Below are 19,931 nucleotides of genomic sequence, written 5' to 3' on the forward strand. Positions count from 1 at the left end.
AGCTATGACTGCGGACATAGGCTCCTCTTGGCAATCTGAGCCAGGGGCTAGACACCGGGACCTTGGTCACCACACAGGAGGACACAGGCATGCTATGAGGCACCAAATGCCCACTTCCTCTGTTGCTTCAGACATCTATAAGCCTTGGGATTATATCTGCCCAAATTCCTACCCGCTTCCTGGCTTTCACGTGATTATTTAGTTAACTGATGGCCAATGAGCCAGTGTTCTCTACAGCTCTGGAAGGTTTGGAAAGGATCTGGAACTCAGGAGAGAAGTTTTGGATGGAGATTAAGATTTCAAAGTTGTATCCAGGTTTTTGGCACCGTGGGTTGGATGAGGTCACTTGGAACTCTTGAGCAGAGCAAATTTGCATCACGCTCTCGACTCTGGAGAATTCAAAGGATGTTTAGCAAAGCACATTCCCAGAATGAATTTGACATGATGGAAAGTCACATGCCCCTGGCTAAATGATCTGAGGACACACAGAGGTGACCAGCCATAGGACCTGCTAAAGCCAGGCACAGAAAAGCCAGAGGCTTTATAAGTCATCAGACAGATGGAGGTCTCTAGATTTCACCAATGTATGTTTGGAAGCTAAAATGTGATTATAGATAAATCTCTTGGGGAGGGTCCTGACACATGAAACTTTTCATAGTGGCACAGTGATGGCAGTGAGAGCCCCGTGATCTAATATAGTCACTCATGTTCTCTTCCCCATGGACCAGAGATCTATGTTTTCCCAGCTTCCTTCCAAAAGTACTTTTCCTGGCAATATTATTCAAAAGAATACTTATGTGTAGAAAAAGAGAGGGCTTGGTAATCTCCTTCCATAGGAGTCTGCTCTGAGAATCTTCCATTTTGAACACTCAATCTTCTAATCAGCTGCAATCTTTTTTTTTTTTAATGTTTATTTCTCATTTTGAGAGAGAGAGCGTGAGCGGGGAATGGACAGAGAGAGAGGGAGACACAGAATCCGAAGCCAGCTCCAGGCTCTGAGCTGTCAGCACAGAGCCCGATGTGGGGCTCAAACTCACGTACCACAAGATCACGACCTGAGCTGAAGTCAGATGCTTAACCGACTGAGCCAGCCAGGTGTCCCTCACCTGCGATCTTTAACACTGACTCATCAGACTGTTCAAGGGTCTGTCTGGTATTACTTAAGAGCATGGATTCTCAGAGACAGGAAGACTGCCATTTACTAACTGTGTGACCTCAGACAAGTTTCTTACCTTCTTTGTGCCTCCATTTCCTTATCTGTAAAGTGAGACTCATAATGGTATCTATCCTACAGGGCTATTGCGAGGATTAAATCCATTAATACATGTAATGTACTTAGAAAATTACCTTGTAGGTAAACAGTAAATGCTACACAAGTGTTCAATTATTATTACTATGATTTTTATTATAGAGTACAGACAAGTGTTGTTTTGACAACTAGTCCCTTTGAAATACTTAGAGGCAGAGAGAAGAAGACGCTCAGAGATCATTTGGAAAACATCACACACCAGATTCTGATGGATGCCACTGGGCCTCAGGCCAGTGTCAAATAAATCTAGTGATACGTGTTTTTCATAGTGGTAAAGTTAACCTTTCCTTTTTTTTTAACTTTTTAAAATAAAGTTCATTTATTTTGAGAGAGACAGAGAGCATGAGCAGGAGAGGGGCAGGGAGAGAGGGAGAGAGGCCTTTGCTCCAAGGGGGCGCCCTCCCCGTCAGTCTCTCCCTGGCTCCTATCTGCTCTATTGCTCTGCAGAGCACGTATCACCTCTTGGCCTTATAAAGTACGTTCATTTGGTTATCTTCTGCCTTCTCCCACTAGAATGAACCATAGCACCTAATACTTAGTGTACCAACAGTTCTAGGCAGAAAGTACTCTTATCATCAGCCTCATTTTGTACATGTAGAAACAAAGGCACAGAAACGGCAAGCTTGAGGTCAACAGCTAGTCAGTGGTGGGGCTGGTGCCAGAGCCAGCCTCTAGCCACACCGCTCAGCTCTGCAAAGGCAGTGGCTTTGTCAGACATTTGCTGCTGCATCCAGTAGTGTGCTGGGAAATTGCGAGCCACTGGCTGTCCAAGAAAAGCGTTCTGGTTTATAGCCTTTGCTGATTTAAAACGTGTAAATTTCACGATGCCAAAGACATTTGTTCTCTCTCGTGGGTATGAGTGGGCTGGAGCACGTCACTGGCTGTAGCTTCTAGGGAGACACCTGACTCAGGTGCTATCTGGCACACAGGAGATACTCAATGCACATTTTTAAATGAATGACTGAATGAGTTTAAGACACAGTGAAAGAAAACCAGTCTGACGCTGCACTGAAAATCTTCCTTTGAATATCCTTGGCCTCAGAAATGCAGGGAGGGGACGCTCTTGGGAAATCATGAGCTGAATCATGGGACTTTCTTCTCTTTCAGCCTATCCTGGGTTCTATGCAGACACTCTACCAAGAAGTAGGATACCTGGGTCCTATTGCTTGGAATCATATAAATCTGCATATGGCTTTAAACTTCATAGGTTAAACTAAAGGCATATGATAATATCAGATAGATTGATAGATAGACAGAAAGAAAGAAAAAAAGAAAGAAAGAAAGAAAGATGATAGATAATAGATAAACTATGATACTGTGACACTTTGAGTTATTAAAAGAATGGGACGGATCTATATGTACTGATGTAGAAATATAAGCCTGATATATTGTTAAAGAGAAAACAATTCAATGTGTGAACATTTTGTTTAAGATCATTCTCATTTTGGGGCGCCTGGGTGGCTCAGTCGGTTGAGTGTCCGACTTCGGCTCAGGTCATGATCTCACAGCTTGTGAGTTCAAGCCCTGCGTCAGGCTCTGTGCTGACAGCTCGGAGTCTGGAGCCTGCTTCTGATTCTGTGTCTCCCTCTCTCTCTGCCCCTAACCCACTTGCATTCTGTCTCTGTCTCTCTCAAAAACAAATAAACATTAAAAAAATTAAAAAAAAAAAAGATCATTCTCATTTTTAGAGAACTTGGCAGACAGAAGTGTATTTGTCATAATCCATAGCTGTGACCTACACTGACTGTGGGCTGACTGTGGATACACTTCAGGAATATATAGAGAGATGTAGATGTAAGTTTGCATATACACAGAAAACTGTTTAAAGAATAGAAGCTAGGGGCACATCAGTGGCTCAGTCGGTTAAGTGTCGAACTTCGGCTAGGCCATGGTCTCATAGCTGGTGGGTTTGAGCCCTGCATCGGGCTCTGTGCTGTCAGCGCAAAGCCTGCTTTGGATCCTCTGTCTTCCTCTCTCTCTCTGTCCCTCCCCGCTTCAAAAATAAATAAGCATTAAAAAAAAAAAAAAAAAAAAAGATGTATTGGGGCACCTGGGTGGCTTGGTTGGTTAAGCATCAGACTTCGGCTCAGGTCATGACCTGGCCATTCCCAAGTTCGAGCCCCATGTGTTCGAGCTCTGTGCTGACAGGTCAGAGCCTGGAGCCTGCTTCAGATTCTGTGTCTCCCTCTCTTTCTCTGCCCCTCCCCCAGTCATGCTCTGTCTCTCTCTCTCTCTCGCTCTAAAAAATAAACTAAAAAATAAAAAAAAATTTTTTAAAGTTTAAAAAAGATGTATTAAGAAAAGAAAAAATAGAAGTTAAATTCCCAACAGCGGTAACTGCAGAGAAAGAAGAGCTTACGGAAGGAATTTCGCTTTCTATTTTAACAAATGGATATTCTGAACCGCCAGCTCCACTCCTGCACCCCACTTGGAATCACCATCTGCAACTTTCATCATATAAAAACCCATCCAGCGAGGTCAAGACAGAAAACACTCCCAGGCCTGGTGAACTAGGACTATACGGAGAGCTTTCGATGACAGACAGCAGAGCCCAGAGACTGGTGGGGAAGAACAGGGACCCAAGGCCAAGTGCCGGATCAGACCCCACTCTGCCGCTCGCTGGTGGGGGAAGCCTGTGCGGGTACTTACCTCCCTGAAGCTCCTGCCTCATCTGGGAGGCGGAGACAACAGCCGAGCTTAGGCCAGGGTTGTCTCAGTGTTTCTTAGTGACAAGCACTGGGACACTGCCTGCACGGGGGAGGGTCAGGGAAGTGAGTAGGTGGGTCCTCACCCTCAAGATCCCCTTCTTCACCATCGCAGTCACCATCTGCATCACATCACTACCACCACTGTCATCGCCATCATCACCACTAACATTACATCACGGACACAGCACGCAGGGCACAAGCCGAGCACGAAGGCCAAACATTGGACCAGCAGCAGGCATATGCCAGCTCATCGGCGGCACTCGTACGTGATGTGGACAATGGGCACACGTGACTGAATTCGTAGTCGGCAGGCTTCACCTTTCCAGGCGTGCTCTCATCATAAATTCACGAGGCTGTCGTCTCACTGCCTTTTGGACATCACCTGTGCCTGTTGGAATTTATACATTCAGCTTTTGGAAGCTATAATAATAAATTAGCATTAAATCTGGCTGCGGGCATAAAAGCCCTTAAACGTGCCACTGGTTTGCCATGAGCTCAGAATTTCACATCGAGATTTTTCTTCGGGATATTGTAAATACCTAGCTTGATGTCACAGATACGGTGATGGTTTTTCTATTTTTTCTTTTCTTTCTTTCTTTTTTTTTTTTTTTTTTTTTTTTTTTTACCATTTCTAGTATTCTCTATTTGAGACTGAAAAAGTCTTTTAATAACAATTCCAAAATGTTCCATGCTCAAAACTGAGGTTTTAAATGAAATGGGCTTTTTTTATATAAAAAAAATCAAATGTGAGCCCAAATGGTATTGTTCTATGAGATTATAAAAATAAAATAGAGTGGAAAAGTTAAAAAAAAAATTTCCCAGCAGTGCAATGATCCCTGTAACAAAGTGCCCAACAAAGGCAGCGAATCAGCTGAGCTGAGCTGGAAAACCAGCCGCCACTCTGTAGAGACATTCCCTGCAGACACACAGGGAGGGGCCTCCTGAGAGTAAGCCCCTCCAGGACCCCCAGGAGCAGGGTGGGGTCACTCAGGGGGCTGGACCTGCAGGATCTCCAGGCGTGTCTCCAGCCTAGGCCACCCTCCGGACCAGCTTACCTCTCTGCCACCTGCTCACCCCCATCAGGAGATTCCAGGGCTTGTGCTCCTGTCCCCATAGCACCTTGCACACTGCCTGCTGGCATCCAATTAGTGCTCAAGGAATGAGTAAGTGGAAGACCAAAAAATGATCTGAATGAACCAAGGATGCGGTAAAAAGGGGAAACACACCCCTGATCAATTCCCAAATCACCTTCCTCCTCAAAGCACAAAGTCACATTATCCTTCTAGAAGGGGATGAAGCGGACTCCTTCTGCAGCCCTTCTGAAGTGGGATTCCCACTGTCTCCCTAAAGGGGGTTCCTAATGAGTGTTGAAGGTGCTACCAGTCTTAAAAGGCTCCTGGGAGGGGCACCTGGGTGGCTCAGTCGGTTAAGCATCTGACTTCAGCTCAGGTCATGATCTCACAGTTGGTGAGTTCAAGCCCCGCGTCGGGCTCTGTACTGACAGCTCAGAGAACTTTGGACTCTGTGTCTCCCTCTCTCTCTCTGTCTCTTCCCCACTTGTGTTCTGTCTCTCTCACTCTCAAAAATAAATAATAAAAAAACATTTAAAAAATTTTTAAAAAAGACTCCTGGGGAGGAAGCGCTCCACTTGGCCCATCGTGAATGAAATCAGAGCCTCAATCAGCCTCCATTGGCCTCTGACACAGCTGAGAAGCATCCAACCTGGTAGCCGTCTGCGGACAGCACCAGGCAGCAAAGGGCCTCGGCACTGACCTGGTGGTGTGCCGGAAGATGACAGGTCTGTGACAGAGACCAGAGTCCCTAACACAAGACTAATACAATTCCACCTCCACTTGGGGGAAAGCGGGGGAGGGGATCTCCCTTCCCTGATGATGGCATCCCACTTATGAAAGGCCCAGTCGCTTGCTCTCTCCGGACTGGAGGAAGTCCATGAAACCAAACGACTTCTGTTTTCCCTACTCTCATCCCTTCTGAAGCTCGGCATCGATTCTTGCCTGCAGTCAACATACATAACTCCCCGTGACAATAATGGGATGTGCATGTGTACCGAGGGGAGCATAGAATTTTTATCTCTGTAAAAATGGTACTGGTGTGGTACAAGCAAAGTTTTTGTTTTTTTCCCAAGGCTTTTACTTGGGGCAATATATTGTACATGTGGTGGCAGGGTTTTTTTTCTTCTTTTTAATTTTAAATTGAGATTATGAACATATTTTATGCAGGTTAATATATCCTTTTCATGTAAAATTTAACTGAAACCGGTTCTAGCACATTAACGACAACAAGAGAAATTCTCCGGCTTATTATAAACATCCTTCAAGAAACCTGAAATGCATGTCCTCTGGAAATAATTTTGCTGGGATTTGGGTTATTATTAAAATCCTCTCAGAATTCTATCACTGGTGTCTAATGTGCCTCAAAGCCCTTTTCTGCTACTTATCAGAGAGAAACTCTGGTCTTGGCAGGATATTCTTGATAGTGAAATGAGGCCAGGAAAAGGGGCTCCTTTCCTGAGGCCAGGAAGACAATGGACAAGGCAAGGCATGTGGGTCCTGGGCTGACCACTCAATGGAAGGTCGGTTCCTAAGACAGGTTCCCTCTCAGCCATGATGGAATGAACCACGTCGTTCCTATTCATTCTGAGTGCTCTGATCTTTCAGCTTCCATGAGAAGAAGCAGGTTTATGGTAGTAGGCTTTAAAAACATTTTTAAATGTTTACTTATTTTTGAGAGAGTGACAGAGCACAAGCAAGGTGGGGGTAGTGGTGCAGAGAGAGAGGGAGACACACAATCTGAAGCAGGCTCCAGGCTCTGAGCTGTCAGCACAGAGCCCAAGGCAGGGCTCGAACTCACGAACCATGAGATCACGACCTGAGCCAAAGTCAGATGCTCAACCATCTGAGCCACCCAGGCATCCCTTTGGTTTACTGTAGACTTTAAACTAGAGGGAATCACAGGTGAGCCTGTCTTGGTCACACACTCTCTACATGTCAGAACTCTACCTGTGAGGGGCATTAGGATGTCACAGGACAGAGCAAACCCCAGCTGACACAGGGATAAACTGTCCAGGAAAGGTCCTCAGGAATGAAGGAAAGTCACCCTACCTTTTAGAAGCTGATTCTCATGTTTAATTTTCTCTTTGTTGATAAATAGGAAAATCCACCATTCTCCCACGTGGGGTCTGAATTCTTTACTAAAATGTAAAAACAGTCTTCTCCAGATGTGAAGGACTCTATCCTGTCGGCAATGACCCAACCAGAGATGTCTACTGAGTTTGATAACGTCATTCAGAGCCATACTCAGACTTACAGGTTCATCAGATTCATCTGGAATCTTGTTGAACTGCCGATTCTAATTCACCAGGGTCAAGGGTGGGGTCTGTTTGCCGACAAGCTCCTAGGTGATGCCCAGGCTGCTGGTCCATGGACTGCACTTTGAGCAGTGCAGACTCAGTCCAATCACACATCTTTGTCCTCAATCATTCATTCACTCCACACACACTCTGTAAGTTCCAGCTCTTTTACTGAGGACACAGTGATGAGGAGGACAAGTCCTTGATGACTTTAAAACTAGTGCTAACGAACATTTAACACCTCTGTGCAGGACACAATCAGCAGAGGGAAAAGGCAACCTACAGGATGGGTGAAAATATTTTCAAATTATTTATCTGATAAGAGGGTAATATCCAGAATATATAAAGAGCTCCTACAACTCAACAACAAAACAAACAACCTGATTTTAAAAAATGGGGAAAGGACTTGAATAGACACTTCTCCAAAGAAGATATACAAATGGCCAATAAGAACCTAAAAAGATGTCCAACATCACTGATTGTTAGGGAAGTGCAAATTAAAACCACCATGAGATACCATCTCACACCCATTAAGACGGTTACTAATGGGGCGCCTGGGTGGCTCAGTCGGTTGAGCGTCCGACTTCAGCTCAGGTCATGATCTCGCAGCTTGTGAGTTCGAGCCCCGCGTCGGGCTCTGTGCTGACAGCTCAGGGCCTAGAGCTTGTTTCAGATTCTGTGTCTCCCTCTCTCTCTGTCCCAACCCACTCACATTCTGTCTCTGTCTCTCTCAAAAATAAATAAACATTAAAAAAAAAAATTTAAAAAAAAAGATGGTTACTAACAACAACAACAAAACAAAACAAAACAACCCAGGAAATAACAGTGTTGGCAAAGATGTAGAGAAACTGAACCCTTGTATCCTTGTGCACTGTTGGTGGGAATGTAAAATGGTACAGCTGCTATGGAAAACCTATGGCAATTCCTCAAAACATTAAAAATAGAATTCCCATGTGACTCAGCAATTCCTGTTCTAGATATATATCCAAAAGAACTAAAACCAGGAGCTCAAAAAGATATTTGTATGTTCACGTGTTCACAGCAGCATCATTCACAACAGGTAACATGTGGAAGCCACTCAAGTGTCCACGGACAGATGAATGAATAAGCAAAATGTGGTATATACATCCAAGGAAATATTATTCAGCTTTAAAAAAAAAAAAAAAAAAAAAAAAGAGGGTCGCCTGGGTGGCTCAGTTGGTTGAGCGTCCAACTTCGGCTCAGGTCATGATCTCATGGTTCATGGGTTTGAGCCCCACATCGGGCTCTGTGCTGACAGCTCAGAGCCTGGAGCCTGCTTCGGATTCTGTGTCCCCCTCTCTCTCTGCCCCTCCCCCACTCATCCTCTGTCTCTCTCTGTCTCAGAAATAAATAAACATTAAAAAAAATAAAAAAATAAAAAAGAAATTCTGACACATGTTGCAACATGGACAATCCCTGACAATGTTATACTACATGAAACCAGCCAGTCACAAAGAGATAAATGCCTCTTGCATGAGGTCCCTCATGTAATCAAACGTATAAAGACACAATAGAAGGGGGGAGTTCATGGACGAGGGGAGGGAGGAGTGTGGTTTAAAGAATATAGAGTTTTGCAAGATGAAAAGAGTTGTGGAGACTGCACAACGATGAAAATGTACTACGGAACTATACGCTGAAAAATGGCTGATGGTACAACTTATGTTACGTGCACTTTGGCACAATGAAAAGAAAACAGCCCCCACCGTCTTCACTATCTAAGGTGTCTACAATGTATAGCCTTTGTAGTATAAGAAACGTAGAGGTCGCTTTGTAAAATGGGAAACACATGGTCCTAGTGGAGGGAAAAGTTAGATCAGGCAGGTAAGCATAACTTCGCTGTGGTGTGGAAAGTGCTAAAATACAGGTAAGGTGTTGTGGAAGCCCCAAAGGCAGGCCTGAAAATCAGATGGATGGGGAGGTGGTGGGCCTGCAAGCCAGCTGTGGCAGTGAGTGGGAGGAAAGGAACGAGCCCAGGCATCCTGGAAAGTAACAGACGGGCTTCAGGCACCAGTACATAGGGGTGAGGGAGAAGGCACCTACATTCTGGATGGGACAGCCATTCCCTGAGGCAGGGCTATCCCAGGTAGAGCAGGACTGGGGGGACGTGATGAGTCCCCTGTGTGCTGTGATGAACGGGCGGTGCATGTGGAGCCGCCAGGGGGAACGTACGTACCATAAACAGTCAGAACCAATCTGGAACTGACTCGAAGACGTAAGCAAGGGAATGGACGGGCTGCGCAGGTGCCTGCTGCCCCTGTGACAGTGTTGACTCTCCCAGGCAATCTGTTCAAGAAGAAGAGCATCCCAGAGACAGCCAGCATCCTGGACCGGTGGAGGAGGGGAAGCAGCCTACCCGTGTGGGGAAGGGCAAGAGCCAGGAAGGAGAGCGGTCAGCTGGGGGTGGTGCAGATGACCCTTGTTTACCTCCAGGAACAAGGACATGGATGCCTTGAGGGGTCAGAAGTAACAAATTCACTGAAAAGGGCCATGAGAGTTGGCGATGGGGAGGTCATTGACTCGCAGAGGCATAACTGATGCCCAGAGAACTGGATTTGTGGGTAAGTAGGGCTCAAGCGGCAGGAGGACTCCAAAAGAAGGTTGTGGGGGAGCCACATCTCAGAGGTGAGTGGTGGCTCTGCGGGAGGATGAGGTGGGGCAGCGGGTGCAGGGCGGAGCCCCCCTGCCAGCGGGAGACAGCCCAGCCCAGCCTGTACTCATGTCGCTCACGGGAAGCCGTGCTTCATCCTGGAAGCAAGGGGGAGCCAGGAGAGTATTTTAAGCAGGGAAACGACATGGTTGGAGTTGTGTTTGGGAACAATCTCTAGGCAGCAACGTGGAGGATGGATCCGAGCGGGACAGACAGGATATAAGAGACCCACTGGGAAATCTGTGGTAATTAAACCCATGATGTTCCTGATTTTTCTGTGTCTTAGGTCTTTTGCTCACAAGAGATCATTTTCTCCTTAGAGAAGAGAGGTGGCCTGAGCCTTCTGGCTACTGTGTACTACATACAAGTGCCTTAATTACAGAGGCTCAAGGGTGAGGAGGGTGTTGACTCAGAGGCAGGAGTGTATAAAAGTTCATTGAGCCCAGGGGTGCCTGGGTGGCTCAGTCGGTTAAGTGTCCGCCTCTTGGTTTTGGCTCAGGTCACGATCTCATGGTTCCTGGGTTCGAGGCCCGCATTGGGCTCTGCGTTGACAGTGCGGAGCCTGCGTGGGATTCTCTCTCCCTCTCTCTGCCCCTCCCCAACTCGTGCTCAAAATGAATAAATAAACCTTTTAAAAACAAAAAACAAAAAAAGGTCTTTGAGTCCAAAGAACTGTATTCTCTTTCTCTTTTCATTAGTTTTGGGGTCCTGACTACCCTCCTCTCAAATTCGTTATTTCCTGTTGCCCTTCTTTAAGCACTGAGGTCTTACCTCCACATCACAGAAACTGTTTCCTCTTCCTCCACTTGGCCTCCAAATCAATAACTGACCTGATGCAATAAAAATCAATCAAATGCACTGCTGCCTTTCTCTGTTTCTTCAGAAACAAGGAAGCAATGACAGCTTTTCCTGGAAGTATCTGCATTAGCCCCACAAGTCCTGGGGGCTCTGCTGTGGGGAAACTACACATTTTACGTTTTGTCCAAGTACTCCCTTGCCCCCCAAAAGAAGAAAAAACACTGATGTAGAAACAATGACTCACTGTCAGTGTTTAAGGTTATTAGACAAAACGATCACATTGTCCGTCAGAGAGACGCTTCGTGATGGTGCGTGGCCTCATTAGGTGATTAGATAACTCTGAAAGCAGGCTATGTCGTGCTTGTGTTGTTAAAAAAGAGGAGGGTCGGTTTGCACAGCTTGATTACGAAATGTCTAAAATGCTTTGCTCCTCTCTTTTTTCTTCCCGAATCCTATCATTTTTTAAACCTCCCAACCACTCCCCGTCTCTGGAATACGTACTTCCCGCAAAATGCCATGTCGCCTTGGAAACATACAAAAAGGTTCCCGCTTTTATGCTTCGAGGGTGAAAACACAAGGAAACGCGTCTGTTATTTTTGCCTGCCAGAGTCTAGAGGGCCTACCAGGAGCTGGTAGTTAAGATTTATAATTAAGATGAGTGATATGGGGGGGGGGGGCGCGCCTGGGTGGCTTAGTCAGTTAAGTGTCCGACTTCGGCTCAGGTTATGATCTCGAGGTTCATGAGTTTGAGACTCGCGTCGGGCTCTGTGCTGTCAGTGCAGAGCCCGCTTCAGATCCTCTGTCCCCTTTTCTCTCTGCCCCTCCCCCACTTGTTTTCCCTCTCTCTCTCTCAAAAGTAAATAAACTTAATTTAAAAAAAAAGATGAGTAAGATGGAATCTAAGCCCCCAGCAGAGGAACTGGCACATAGTAGGTACTCAATAAATGTTCCCTCTTGTCAATGCGGTGCCGGAGGCAGCAGGAAGCTTGACTTCTTGGGGTGAGCACGCGCTACCATCACTCTGGAGAGAGGGCTGCGTGTGCTCTGTGGCCTATAACCACCCGAGGAAGCCCCGTTTCGTGGTGATGGTAGCAAAATGGAACAGTGACAGAATTGAAGACCTAAACTAGTGCCAGGCCTGAAAGAAAAGATGTCTCCAAGTTATTTTCTAAACTACCCACCAAGGCCTACGTGAATCAACAGGTATCTATTGACTTTAGTTTTAGCTACCATCAAGACTTATTGATCGGAGAACTAAATATCGACCCATTGAGACCGAGGTCAATGCTGCCCTCCTGGGAAACTACATCTTAATATGAACTAAAACCTGCAGACGCTAGGCCTGATATTTTTGACTCTATACTGCTGGTCAGACAGAGTCTCATTCAAAGTCAGCTCTTTTCTTTATTGTATATTGTCATAGGTAGGAACTGGTTTCCAAACTGGCTTGTTTCTGGAAAATGGGGCATAGAAAATTTTAAATCTTTTCATCTTGTAAGCGATTAACAGACAATTTGGTACTTAAGAAATGTTATTGGAGACACTTCCATAAAACAAGCAGTCCCTGTGATGCATATAACTAGATGCATGTAAATCATATAACTGCCCCAATTAACTTCCTGTGAAGATTAAGAATGTCCAATGTTGAATCTGCATCGGAAGCACACCAGCTCGAACAAACACACACACAAAACTCAACAACAAAAACTTGTGACTAAGACCAGAGTTGTTTTTGAAAGTACTGTTCACTCCACTCTGTTTATAAGTGGCCCCCAAGGGATTACTGTAGCATTTTGTACCCCATAAGTGCACAGCTGATTTTTGTTCAATGGACAAATGAGAGGTGCCCCCCCCCCCACCAGGCTGTGGACTAGAGATAGTTGTCCAACTAGATAAGACCAACAACACTGCAAAGGGGCCGTCCTCTAGGGCAGTGGGGTTGTCTTCACAGGAGAAGGATCAATACTCTTGTGAGTTGTGGGAACTCACTTTTCTTGAACAGAGTGTGTGTCCTCACATGCAAAACTGGGGATCGGGAGTAGGGAACTTATTAGGAGAGTTAACTACAGCAATATGCAAAAAGCACTTCTTTGGGGGGCACCTGGGTGGCTCAGTCGGTTGAGCGTCCGACTTTGGCTCGGGTCATGATCTCATGGTTCACGAGTTCGAGCCCCGCATCAGGCTCTGTGCTGACAGCTCAGATCCTCTGTCGCCCTCTCTTTCTGCCCCTCCTCTGCTTACTCTCTCTCTCTATCAATAAAAGAAAAGGCACTGTTTTGGCTGTCTCTCTAGGATATATCCACAGAGTGTCAGTAAATAGCTGTTTCTGTTATTACCAGGGGTAAGATTCTGGATTAGAACCAATAGCTCCTGAACAACTCAGAGAGAAAGTAAGGTGGAAAATTTACAATGCATATCCTTTCTTGAGGTTGTTGATAAATATCAGAATATAGAGAAAAGATCTGGAAAAGATACACAGGTACACACATGTGCAGTGATATGCACAGCTGAGGAGTGAGGGAAGTTGATAGGTTTAGCTTTTATGCTCAACTGAGTTTCCAAAAGCCCACCGAATGACCAGAGATCTATTTAAATCAACAAGCACTCTGCTGCTACATTTGAGGACAAGACAGGAGTAGGCAATAGAGGAGAGCTGGTGAGGAATTTTTGATGTTATGAACCAGATGGAATCACACTGAATGAAAAGCCCATCAGAGCCCACAGTTCACTGCAGGCAAAAGAAGTCTTTCTCTGGAAAACAGTGAACCAGCCTCTCCAGTAGAACAGCATGAAACTTGGGCACAAAGCAGCAAGGGCAGGGGCAAGGCTGGGCCAGAAGAATATGTCAGAAGCCACCAGACCCAGGCTCCACTCTGAGGCAAGAATCCAAATGAGCTGGCTAAAACTTTATGTTTTGCATTCAGAAGGCCCAGATTCAAGTCTGCGTGACCCTGGGTTCCATCTTGCACCTTACTGACTTTGCATCTCACTGTGCCCATCTGTAAAAGCAGAATGACAGAACCAACTCTACTGAGCTGGTGTGCAGAGTCATTAACAAATCTCTATCATGCTAGACACTGCTCTGGGTATGGAGGATACAGCAGTGACCACAACAGACAAGCTCCCTGCCTTCATGGGCCGTACATTCTGGTAGAAGGGAGAGGCAACTAATAGATAAATATAAAACATGTCAGGCTGCCTCTCATAGGTGAGCAGTGTTTTATATAGGATTTCAAGAAGATTCTTCCATCAACGTGACATCTGGATAGAGAGCTGAGGGGGTAAATAGATAAGCCACAACTATATCCTGGGGAGAACGTTCCAGGCAGAGTGAACAACTGGTGCAAAGTTGCTTCCAGAACGTTCTTGGTATGTTTAAGGACTGGCAAGGAGGCCGGTGTTGCCAGAAAGGAACAAGGAAGGGGGTCAGTGGCAAAAATGTTGTTAAAGAGGTAATGGGGGCCAGATCATATTCAGCTGAGCTTTCCAATATGGTAGCCACTAGTCAAATGTGGCTTTCAAGCACTTAAAATGTGGTTCTGAAACGAGATGTGTAGTAGGTATAAAATATACACTGTATTTTGAAGCCTTTGTAGAATAAAAAATATGTAAAATATTTCATTAATAATTTTAGTATATATTACATGTTTAAATGATACTCTATTTGCTATATTGGGTCAAATAAACCATACTATTAAAATTGGTTTCACTTGTTTCTTTTTACTTCTTTACTGTGGCTACTAAAAAAATTGAATTACATATATGGCTTGCATGGTATAGGGCATTATAGGCCACAGTAAGGAATCTGGCATTTATATTGAGCAATATGGGAAGCAAATAGAAGTGCCCATAAAGTGCTTATCATATTTCCTAGAACAGAGTGGAAAATTTTATGAAACTAGAATTCCACTCACAGAAAAATTGCTCAAATGTAAAGGCAAATGAAGATATTTGAGGGAAAGACATTAGATTCAACAAAGAATAATAACAAAACCAGTACATGTTTGGTTCAAATAATTGTTTAGAATACAGTGATGAATGGTAAAGAAGATGTGATAGATATAGATATAGATAGATACAGATATACAGTGGAATATCATTCGGGGATGAAAAAGAATGAAATCTTTCCATTTGCAACAACGTGGATGGAACTAGAGGGTATTATGCTAAGCAAAATAAATGAGTCAGAGAAAGACACATATCATATGATTTCACTCATACGTAGAATTTAAGAAACAAAACAGATGAACATGGGAAGGGAAGAAAAAATAAGATAAAAACAGAGAGGGGATCAAACCATAAGAGACTGTTAAATACAGCGAACAAACTGAGGGTTGCTGGAGGGGAGGGGAGTGGGGAGAAAGGCTAAATGGGTGATGGGCATTAAGGAGGGCATTTGTTGGGATGAGCACTGGGTGTTATATGTGAATGAGGAATCACTGGGTCCTATTCCTGAAACCAATACTACACACTATGCTAACTAACTTGAATTAAATTTTTTTTTAGTGTTTACTTACTTTTGAGAGAGAGAGAGAGAGACGGAATGCAAGTGGGAGAGGGACAGAGAGAGAAGGAGACACAGAATCTGAAGCAAGCTCCAGGCTCTGAGCTGTCAGCACAGAGCCCAAAGTGGGGCTCGAACTCACGAACCATGAGATCATGACCTGAGCCAAAGTCAGATGCTTAACCGACTGAGCCATCCAGGTGCCTCAACCCAACCCACTTTCAATTTAAATGAATAATTTTTTTAAAAAAGAACGTAGTGATGAAGTTTAATGAAACTGACAATTAATGATTATTGAAATCTGAAACATAAAGTAAATAAAAAAGATCTGACAAACAGGTAAAACTGCATACATTCCTAAATTCCCAGTGGGTCAGAGAAAAACAGGCAAAATAAAAAGAAACAAGTATTTCATTTTAGCCATCCTCATAGATGTGAACTTTCTGCTTTTTAATTTCCATTGCCATGATGCCAATGAAGTTAGATACTTTTCATGAACTATTTGTGTACCTCCTTTTGTGACATGCATGTTTCAGACTTCGTATTTTTTTTTGTAGTCTTGTCTTTTTATCTCCTATTGATTGGTAGGTGTTCAGACATTCTAAAAAAGAATCTTTGTTAGATGTATGCATGACAGGTTAGACATGGATTAGACAAGTGCATGATCCTTGTCTAATTTTTGTAAATTAGGGGTTATGGATCATTTTTCATATGGATATCCAACAGACCCATCACCCTATATTGAAAAGTAATCCCTCCACTGCCCTGCAATGCCACTTTTGTCATAAATCAAGTGACAATGCATCCCTAGATCTGTTGGGGGCTCTTTATTCTGTTCCTTTGATCAACTTATCTATCTTTGGGCTAATACCATAGTTTACTAATTATTGTGGCTTTAAGATAAATCTTGAAAATTGGTATAGAAATTCTCCACTTTTTTCTTTTCCTTCAAGATTATCTTGGCCACATGTTAGAATAGGGTTGCCAATTTCTCTCCCTCTCTGTCTTTCCCTGTCTGTCTCTGTATCTCTCTCTGTCTCTCTTTCTCTCTCATACAAATATAAAACTGCTAAAAATACTGGAAACAAAGTAAATAACAATATAACTAGAAACTTAAAGTTGTTCATGTCCATGCACACATATTGATATAAATTAGTGAGTTAAATAAATAAGAGAAGGTGTCCAGCTCTTCTTTACAGAAGAATTTCAAGTAGTAAATGTACAGGGATTAAGGAAAATAGAAAATCACCATGAGTACACCATACTAATAACTGCTACAAGCAAAATCCATTGATGAATGGTAACATTGTGGCTAAAAGTTCAAGGAGAAACGGGATATTTGCTTAGACTTGACGTTATCGCCCCTGAAATTTTTATTAATGGCTGTGGTGGTTAACAGCACAAATTATTTGATACTCCTCTCTCAGGACAGTGAGCTTCTTTCCTTCCCTTGGATATGACCCGGACTGAGTGACTGGCTTCTAACAAATAAAGTATGGAAAGCGAAAAACAGTAACTTTGGACGGAGAAGCCTGGCAACCACCCTAACCAAGCGATCACAATTAATGTCACTTTCATAAGTCATATCGACATCATGCATCCCTGAACAGATGCACTGAGAAGGAAATATCACCTCTGCATTCTACTCCATAATCCAGAACCTCATCTCATCTCTACTCCTCAGAAAACCTCAGGGAAAGCCAAGTCAGGGGGACATTGTAAAAAAATAACCGGTTACGACTCTTCAAAAGTGTCAAGGCCATGAAAGTAAAAGAATGACCAGGGAATGGCACAGATTGGAAGAAACTCAGGACGCATGACAACAAAATGCAATGTGATATCTTGGACTGGGTCCTGGAACAGAAAAAGAACATGAATGGGAAAACTGCTGAAATCTGGTCAGAGTCTGGGGTGTGGTTAATGGCAATGTGCTGACGATAATCTTACTTTTGACAAATACACCATGGCTACGTGAGATGCTAACATTAGGAGAAGCTAGGAAAGGGCAGATGGGAACTCTCCGGTTTTTTTTTTCCAACCCTTCTGTGATCCTAAAGTTATTTCAAAATAAAAAGCTATGACGTATTTTCTGGAAGGTTCTTCAGCAGTCTCTCCAGAGTGGTTATCGGGTTAATGTATACAAGCAGGCCCATATTCCATTTTATACCTTCCTGAGTATGGCCTTTTTTTTTTTCCTTTCTTTTTGAAAAATAGCGTTTATAATGAAACATATGTTCTATTTTGATTTTTAGAAAGCCACTCTGGGAACAAGATGTGGGGAAAAGATGTGTCAAAAGCTGACCCAAGCAGAGAGAATGTCTTTGCTTGGGGATCAAGGCACTGAGAACTATCAGCATGATTGGAGTCAGTAAAGCTACTACTTGGGCTCTGTAGCGTGTTGAAGGCTTGAGGGGACAACACCAAACAGAATAGGGTTACTCACCAGCGTGACTTTCCTCTGCGGTTTCAGCAGCTTCGGTTTATGGAACGTGGCGGCTATGGGGGCTGTGGAAGCGTATGAAGAGTTTAGCTTCCAATTCTCCCCAGACTTTTAACGTCCACATATCATGAGCAACACAGACATACTCTGTGGAGACTCATGGACCCCTTCCTGCCCCTAGGGAAGAACTCCCGTTTCTGACCTAGATACCACTGGGTGCCCCTCGATGGAAAGCAATTCTCCCCTAGTCTTTAGCCATGTCATCCTTTCCCATCTTCAAGGTCAACGAAACAGCTCTGCATAAAACACTGCCAGCTACAAAGAGGTCAGGTGTGCAGGTGAGAACCAGGTGTGTTTGGTAAAGGCCGAGCCTGGGAACTTCCCTGGGGCTTCGTTCTTAACTACACACTAACAGTGAAAGCAGTGACCTTGACCCGCACAGCAGCCCTGACAGGTCATCAGGGAGGGTCTTACTGTCCCCACTTAACAGAGGAGAAAACCAAGGCTCTTCCCCACCATGTCATGTAATGAGTATTTCAATGATTTGGAACTTAAACTTGACCTTCAAAGTCAGACAGACCTCACCTCCAAGCCAGACTCCATCACTTAGCTCTCTGAGTCTCACTTTTATCTTTGGTAAGGTAGGGTACTATCTACTCTGATTGAATGAGATGTTACGGCAGGGTTCTCTGCCCCCTTCCCTCCCCGGATCTGCACTTGTCATGCCTCCCAGAACGCCCAGGCCTTCCAGCCTTTCTGTCCACCCAACGTGTGTTCAGCCTGAGCACCAGTGGCATTCACCACACGACCCCAAGGGTCTCTAGGTGACAGCCTGTGAAGTCTCACCTGAGGGATAAAATGTATCTTGTTTTCTTATTTAAATTGTTTATCTGGGAGGTCCTAGTACTTCCAACTACATTTCAAATTATTTGAGGCATGAACGTCTCCCAAATTGGCCATGGTAACTTTAGGAACTGTCTGTAGATGGCCTTAGTTCTCCTAAGATATGAGCAGTTCTCTCCTCCAGAAACACCCATCTTTCTCACCCACGTTGCTCTACATTATAACTGGAATCAAAGACCAACCCTCATTTCATCCCCAGGGCCAATCTAAAATAAACTACATACCTGGTTTACATCTTTAGAAAAATCAGAGGCTTCTTTCCCTTGAATGAACCAAGATGTTGACACCCCTTGTCCCACCTCACTATGTGCTGAGCATGTTAATAGTTGAAATATATTTCAGTGTGGATGGAATATACTGTGGAATCAGTCTCTGCATGTTGGCTCCCCCCCCCCCCACTAAAGCATGCTGAGCCGGTGCACCACCCCCAGCCCCACCTAGTAATGGGGCTCAGTTATGATCAGAATCTAGGTGGGGTTCTCCAAGCTATATAATCACTGGATGTCATGTCTTCCATCTGTCTACTCCCCCTGTCCTGGTCCCACTTCTAACCCCAGACCCACTCTGGATCAGTCGAGCTGGCTCCTGCGTGGGTAATTGTAAGCTAGCTTCCTACCTTTGGCAGGGACTGCAGGAGGAACGTCAGCCTTCTCCTTCCGCCTCTTGCCTTTCTTGGGTTGCAGCGGGGCCAAGCTGGTCACACTGGTAACGGTCTCCCCTGAACTATAGAAGAGAAGAGTCTTGGTGAAGGCAAAATCGTAGTTGTTCCAGGGAAAGGGAAAGGAAGCAATAGTTTCTGTGTGCTTCCTGAGTACCTATCTAAGGTCAGGTTATCTTACAGCTGGATTGGGATCACTCTATGCTTATCTCCAGGGATGTCTGGAGGTCTGGGACTGACCTACAGCTAAGATAAGGATGTTGAGATGAGCTAGTTAGTGGTTTATAATGTGCTTTTTAAAGTTCACAGATCCCTGGAGAGATCCAGAACCAGCTTGTATACACAGTTACAGATGTATGGATTGATAGTTTATACTGATTTCATCAATTATAGAGTTTGGCTTGGCCACATCACTAGTAGGGTATTAAGATACCTTTTGAAACTTCTGCTTGAGCTTCCGTAAAACCGAGATTCTTGGCACATATTTTTGTGGTTCCCAATCCAAAAACAGAGCCCCTCCTGTGCAAGGGAGAACAGAGCTTGGGAGCTGCACCTTGAAGTCTCCAGGGTCCC

The 19,931-nt window shown here is 44.4% G+C and overlaps 1 protein-coding gene across 1 annotated transcript in view; it reads right to left on the reverse strand.

The window, feature by feature from the left end:
• Nucleotides 1-19,931, reverse strand: part of VSTM4 (V-set and transmembrane domain containing 4) — a 99,014-nt gene that overhangs the window by 16,332 nt on the left and 62,751 nt on the right. The window contains exons 6-7 of the mRNA XM_058696990.1: nt 19,317-19,423; nt 17,801-17,862 (exon numbers count right to left, since the gene is read on the reverse strand). Coding sequence (XP_058552973.1) covers nt 17,801-17,862; nt 19,317-19,423 — 169 coding nt within the window. The remainder of the gene's footprint in view (nt 1-17,800; nt 17,863-19,316; nt 19,424-19,931) is intronic.

Source organism: Neofelis nebulosa, chromosome 13 (genome assembly GCF_028018385.1).
Source record: "Neofelis nebulosa isolate mNeoNeb1 chromosome 13, mNeoNeb1.pri, whole genome shotgun sequence".
NCBI classification, from domain to species: domain Eukaryota; kingdom Metazoa; phylum Chordata; class Mammalia; order Carnivora; family Felidae; genus Neofelis; species Neofelis nebulosa.